Source organism: Ambystoma mexicanum, chromosome 4p, assembly GCF_040938575.1.
Source record: "Ambystoma mexicanum isolate Mex_15411 chromosome 4p, UKY_AmexF1_1, whole genome shotgun sequence".
Lineage (NCBI taxonomy): Eukaryota > Metazoa > Chordata > Amphibia > Caudata > Ambystomatidae > Ambystoma > Ambystoma mexicanum.
Genome location: NC_090927.1, coordinates 356,094,881 through 356,101,787, shown reverse-complemented (window position 1 = coordinate 356,101,787; position 6,907 = coordinate 356,094,881). Strand labels below are relative to the sequence as shown.

General features: G+C 45.1%; 1 protein-coding gene across 1 annotated transcript in view; it reads right to left on the bottom strand.

Moving 5' to 3' along the window:
• Positions 1–387: 387 nt before the first annotated feature.
• SDC1 (syndecan 1) overlaps positions 388–6,907 on the bottom strand; it is a 104,317-nt gene continuing 97,797 nt past the window's right edge. The window contains exon 5 of the mRNA XM_069605909.1: positions 388–3,441. Within this exon, the coding sequence (XP_069462010.1) occupies positions 3,275–3,441 (167 nt within the window). The 3' untranslated portion in view covers positions 388–3,274. The remainder of the gene's footprint in view (positions 3,442–6,907) is intronic.

The window sequence follows — 6,907 nt, the reverse complement described above, 5'->3', positions numbered from 1 at the left end:
ATGTAGTTCGCATCCCTACGGGTTCTACGTTGTTTTCGTGAAGCCAATTACTCTGTTGTAATTTATTTCGACAGAATTACCAGTGTTTTCTTTTTTAAATGGGGTCCCTCCAATTCCCCCCACTACTCAGTCACTGCCCCCAACACTCAAACACATTTACTGTCCGTAATTACAGAGTAATTTACTTCAGCAAGCTTGCACATCCCCAACCCCTCCCCACCCCGCCAAGGCATCTTGAAGGGGCACTCTTGCAAGGCTGCACCATACAAAAATGATGTTAAAAAGCTGTCCAAGTCATCCCAGTGCATCGATGAACATTTAATGCAGACTTTTTTTTTTAAAGAACTTTCACTCTGACCAGAAAAAAAATTAAAAATCGGACAAGCATCAAAAGGGCAGTTTTTATTGCTTTGGGTTTGAAATGACATCATATGATTATTTGAAAACATGTCAAATGCAAGTCTAGATTGTGTTCATTTACAGTTATTTACAACAAGGCATTACTTCCTAAAAAGAAAGCTACAGCATAATCTGTTTTTTCCAAATGTACAAATTGTGTTTCTAGTGGCAAAAAAGATATTGTCACTGGTAAAATGATGGCAGTCAAAGAAAGCTTAGATGGATCAATTGCAAAATTATATACAAAAACACAAACCTGAAAAAAGTAAAACCTACACTTCAAAATTAAACAAAATTATACTGCTGTGCATCATCTGTTTTTTTTTACACAAATACTAAATGAAAATAAAAATGTATAAAAAATAAAGATCAATATTAGTTTCTACGTCCTTCTCCAAAAGTAACAGCAGGCATCCACATCATTTTAGTTTGCCAGTACAATCTCATAGGTTAAGAAAATTGTCATAAACAACCTTTTTCTCCAAGATCTGGATCAAATAGTAGGATTTATGAGATATACATGTTAAATGTGATTAGTGACAACTAATGAAGAAAGGAGTTTGTAGGTACATAAAGAAAAGTTCTTAGGTGGCCCTTTCCTGCCAATGTACACCGTTGTCGACTCAGTTGGGAAAGGCCCTGTGGGAGGGTGTAGGAGGGCTTCAAAATGGTAATCGAGGACAACATGGAATTTGCGGGCTACCAAATGCTACCCCAGTTACCCTGTCACCAGGAAGTAAACAGCGATTATGCACATGTCCAACACCAGCCAGGACTCTGAAAAGGAACAGTCACCTCTTCCCGCAATGTAAAAAATAATGTTTCCCCTTTCACTTCGGCTGATCACCACTCAAATTTATGAAGACAATTTTGCTATAATTTCACTTACAATTATTTTTCACCTGTCAGAAAAGATAGATAGTGGCTGAAGTTATGTAGAATCTGGGTATTTTAAATGCAGCGAGTTGCCAAAGCAAGAATTGTACTCCATTAGCAACGTGTTCATTGCATGGCAAATTATGCCTAAAGCGTTGAGCCAATATACTCAAGTGTATTCACAGTGATCTTCTTGGATCGGTCAGATAAGCAAAATTGACGTGAATAAAACCATTAACAAGAAAGCAGTGCAGAATTACAAAGCACAGTGTTTTGTAGGTATTGAATCGTTCCTGGTTTTTAATCATGCACTTTAATGACTGGGATCTGGATCGAACACTTTCCAGGTTCTTCACAGAGGGATCAGTGAATGTAACTTTCTGCAACAGGACAGCCAGCTCATGGACAAGTCAGTCAACTACCAAGCCTGACAAACTTTACATTTATGAAAAGCTATTCTATTATAATTTAACAGATATGCAAGAAAAAAGAAAAAAAAAAAAGACTTCTTGGCATTTTATGTTATAAAGATACATTGCCTCTTTGAGGAAAAGGGAAACTGAACTATGAAATGTATACAGTACTAAGGAACAGTAAACCCACAAAACCATCTTTAAAATCGGGCAGAAAGTCTAATTTTTGCAAGAAAATATAAGTCTTTATGCTCCTGACAAAACATGGACTGCCAGTAATGCAAAGAGCTGTTCAATAGTTTTGCTTTCTCTGCGATGCAGCCATTCAAAAAGTAATTTAACATTTAATGCGTACAAAGCAATAACAAAAATTTCGGTTGGTTTTAGTGGGTCTTGGGTTGCAGCACGTATCTACCCTCCCCAAAGACATTGCTCCCATCTGGGACTCTGCTCACCATGAAGGCGGTCTTGGCCATGAAGGAGGTCTTTGGTATAAAAGATTCAGGAGACAACTGGAGAGTATTTCTAGGAAGCATATAGCAAAACATGCATAGGACAAAAAGGACAAAATACACATAAGGCACGGGGCAGATATTGTAATGTCAACATATGTACAACAGATGTGCAAGGCCTCAAATTTGTAAGTCTGAGGTATGCAGATTAAGCATCAAACATGCCACAGATTAAAGTAGAACATACAAAAGACTAGAAAATGGAATTCTGTAGCAAAGGATGGCCATCATCGGGCCAGTCATTAGGGTTGGCATGCTGGCAGTAACAAAGGGAATGGATTAGAAAAAAGGGCACTCATGGGCATTTCTTAATATGTACATGCTGTATAAAGACAGAAGAGTACGAGAATACAGACAAGCCAGGGACAACGTTCCTGAATATTTGGCAGCAGTCCTTTGATATCATTGCAATGATCCGAGAGTCTTTACATTTGTTGGTGGAACGTTACCAGGAATAAATAGCATACAAAGCATGCAGTGCTCAATTTGCACTTGTGTCGCGTTCCTGCACGCCTACAAATATCGCTCTAAATTTAAAAGGACAGAGTTCACGGTTTGCATTTATCCAACTAGCATGGTTTCATTGGTTGAGCTCAAGCTATACGCGCACAATTAGCACTCTGTGGTATTTGCTATTAAGTGCGGTAATCATGGCAGCTACTCAGCGGTAGGTAGTACAGGTCCACGACTAGTCTTCAATACTATCCTAATATATACAGATGTGCCAAAGCCAACCAGACAATGGGGACACTCAAGGCCAAGTAACAACGTGAAGCATCGGTCTTCAACCCTTGAGGTTTTCTAAAGTCAAAATGCAAATGTTCTCCTCCCCCTTCCAGCAGGGTGAGACAGATGAACGATAGCAGGAGACCTTGGCCCCAAGTCTTTGGGTGTTCAACTAGAAAGCCCGCAACAAACAATCCAAATCTCCTATGCTGAAGATATCCAGTGGTTTTGCGGCAGAGGTTAGGCGTTGCCACACAATCAGAATATCAACATAATAAAACAAAAAATAAATTGTGTGCTACTCTGGCATGAATAAGAAGTCTTGTTTAAAGGAGGCCTTTTTGGGGCTTACGCATAGAACTCTTCCTGCTTAATGGGCTTTTCGTACCCTCCATTGGTCTGCTTAGTTTCTTCCAAGCAATAGCTTCCTTCGTCTTTCTTCTTCATCCGGTACAGCATAAAGCCTACGAGGCAGATGGCAAACAGTAGCCCAGCTACACCGCCCGCAATGACTGCTGCAAGTAAACAAAAAAAAGGGCATTCAGAATTTTTAAATGCAGAGCTAATTTGGATGGCATTACTTAGTACTGGAAGGTGGTGTACAGTGTAATAGGAAATAAAGCACATCTAGAAAACAAACCCAACACCTAGTCAAGAGCTTAAGAAGACTGCTCTGCAGATCGTTCTGAGTGCAGCAGGGCATACCGTCCAAGCAGTCATCGGCCTTTAGCTTTTGCTAATAAGTGGTGTTTTAGGGCCAACTACTAGTGAAAAAGAAAGGCACAGAAGAGAAGCTGGAGATGGGATGGCATGCTGGAGGAGGGCACAGCCTCTTGGCTATGTCACAACCAATTTCAACCATATGTGCGTGTAAAGGCAAGGTCTTTTCAACCCACTTTTCATTCCCCTCCTTGTCTCCTGAGGCACTTTGAAGTGGGACTCTTGCAAGCAGTTTCCTACCCAGACCATCACGAGGGTCTCCTTTCACAGCAAACTATGTGCCACATTAGGGCTGCTATATATATATATATATATATATATATATATATATATATATATATATAAAATCGCTTTTCTCAAACAATGGGTTGACCAAACCATAAATCTGGTGCAATAAAAAAGGTTTTCAGACGCTCATTTTATAAGCAACGTGGGAAGGGGGGAGCTGCTGCGCATGACGAAAATGGCCATCTGAGAGAGGAGCTCCGGTCCCGCCATTGATACGCGCCTAACAAAACCTTAACTAGGGTGCGTTATGCTTCAAACGATATCCACCCGAGCTGTGGAATACATGCACTACTGTACAGTTCCGGTCTTAATGTGGTCAGTTACCCAGGGAGCCTGCTGGTCGCCTGCGGACCTTGGGGACTTTTTGCCCTCCTCCCCCACAGCGCGAGCGTGACGCAGAGGCTGCCCCGAGCCCAGACTATGCCATGCCATGGGCAAGGGGGACACCCGCCCCGGGAGGCACGGACCAGCCACATTACCCTCCTGGGGGACCACCCAGGTCAGTATGCCCGCTCCTCAACCTTGTATGCCCGCTCCTTGTACGCCTTGCCCCAATACCGGACAGTGATTATACCGCCAACCGCCCCCTTGGGCCAGTAGATGTCCTGCCTTGTACCATACGGCTGGACCTCGCGCTGTGGCGATTGCCCGGCAACGTATCCTGCAGGCTGCACAGTGCTTCCAGCATTTCCATTACTCAAGGTGCCTACGATCAGCATGGCATGACCCCCTTGCTACGAAGAACGGTGTAGCGCTCTAGTCAGCATCCCAGTCTCTCTAAATGGTCACCGGGACCCACAGATTCTACCAGCAGCGCAGCACACAGCTACACCTGATCTTTGCCACACACCCCCTACTTACCTGTAAATTCGCCAACCGGGCCCTACCCTGCAGTGCGGGACACTGCACCTTCACAAACGGAGACCACGCACAACTTGCTACTGTGAGCGCAGCGCTGTAATCTCCATTGACCGCTCGAGGCTGCAACATATCGCACCTCACCCAGTGCATAATACCCTGATCACACCCTCCTTGAACTTCGCAAGAGGCCAGTTACCACACGGCAGCATTAACAATGCGGGCCCTTGACCATGCAATACTCCCCAACACCCACGCTGCCTCAGGAGCCTACAAAAGAGGGTGGGGTCCGTTTAATGCAAGATACAACACGCCCTGGCCAATAGCCCCTATACTTGCCACACTGTGCAGACTCCAGGTCCACCTTGCCTGCGAGGTGCTTTGCTGCAACTGCTTGAACTCACCACAGGCATGCAGGGCCCTGCCCTGCCCCAATCCGACGGATGTGGAGACCCCCACAAACAGTGGAAACCATGGCTGGTTGGCTGTTTTACCAGGGTGCTGTACTACACTCTTGCCACTAGCCACCTGAAGTTACATTGAATTTGAGTGTGAAAGCGGAACACTTCCCACAGCCACTGCAACGCCGCCGAGTACAATATCCATTCACACCAGCCCAACGCCCCCCCTTTCTATTCAAACAAACTTTGCAACAACTTGATTAGCCCTTGCCCAGGGTGCCCAGCCATCCCTCCTACTGTCACCAGCAACTGAAACCTGCAGTTCACGGTGCCCAACAGTCCCTACTATCATTGGACTAATACCACTGCGGTCGCGGCCGGGCCCACCTCATTTGCCACACCATACACCACCACCCCCCCCCACCTGCATAACAAAGTATGATGACCAAAGGAACCGGCAAGAAACACCTTGATAAACATGTTCGCCAAAGCTACAACCAAGGCAGCCGAGGGTGCTGATGCAGAGGAGAGCGCAACCGCCAAGGCGGGTTGGGGGGACTGATTCGGACGAACCCAGTGAGCTCCCCCGGGTGGAGTACACGCGGGAGGGGTTCACCGCCATCCACACAAAACTGGATGACATAATTGGCACAATCAGCTCAATATAATCCTGGATGGACAAAACTGACACCCACATAAAATGGGCACTACCAATTATGAAGTTGCTGTCCTTAGGGTGGATGTCACCTCGCTCTCGAAACATGTGCTATCCATTGGCAAAAAGAATGAAGACCTCAAATCACGATCCCGGCAGAACAACCTGCGGCTAATAGGTATACCAGAAGAAAACATTGCAGGGTCAATGTGGCAAATTTATTGAATGCACCTTACTCTCCTTATTGGACACCCCAAAATGATCGCCAAAATTTGCGATAGAACGGGCCCATTGCATGCCCCCAAACCCGGCGCTCCACTTTGCCCAATCATAGCCTGAATGGTTCGCCCAAAACATTTTATTGGCCAAACTGGGGACAGCAGGAAAGGGGTAATGAAAAAACCTCATGGCTTCCTTGGGTATAGTGAAGAAATGCACAAATGAAGGAAGAGCCACCCAGTGGTAGCTTTTGTTTACTACAGCTGGCTGGCTTTTCCTTCATTAGTGCCGCAAAAGCGAGCACAGGCGGGCATCCATTTCACAAAAAGGATGCCCCCCCATGTGCTTGCTTTTGTAAATTTTGAGCATCAATTGCTCAAAATTTTACATAGGGACTTCAAGTGCAAGTATATATTTTTTTTATTATTGCCCATCTTTTGGGCGAACCATTCCTTTAACTACCGAGACAGGTAAGCGCTACTGCGGGCAGTGAGGGCCAAGGGCAAAATACTTCTGTGCTCAACAGGATACACGTGTAGCCAGACTTCTCGGTCACTGTTCATCAGGGACGTAAAACTTATGGCCACATAAAAGACTCTGCGACCTCAATGTGAAATATGCCATGCTTTACCCGGCCAAGCTGAGAAATGAACATGGCAAAAAGGTGCATTTCTTCACTACACCCGAGTAAGCCAAGAGGTTTTTACATTACCACTTTCCTGGCTGACCCCAGTTTATATACTTCCGCCAGATCCCCAGGCCTCCTTGCTGACTGCTCCCTGAAGGTTTCTGTCGGTAAGCATCAACCTGTGGACCCACTTGCATTTCCCCCAAAATCAC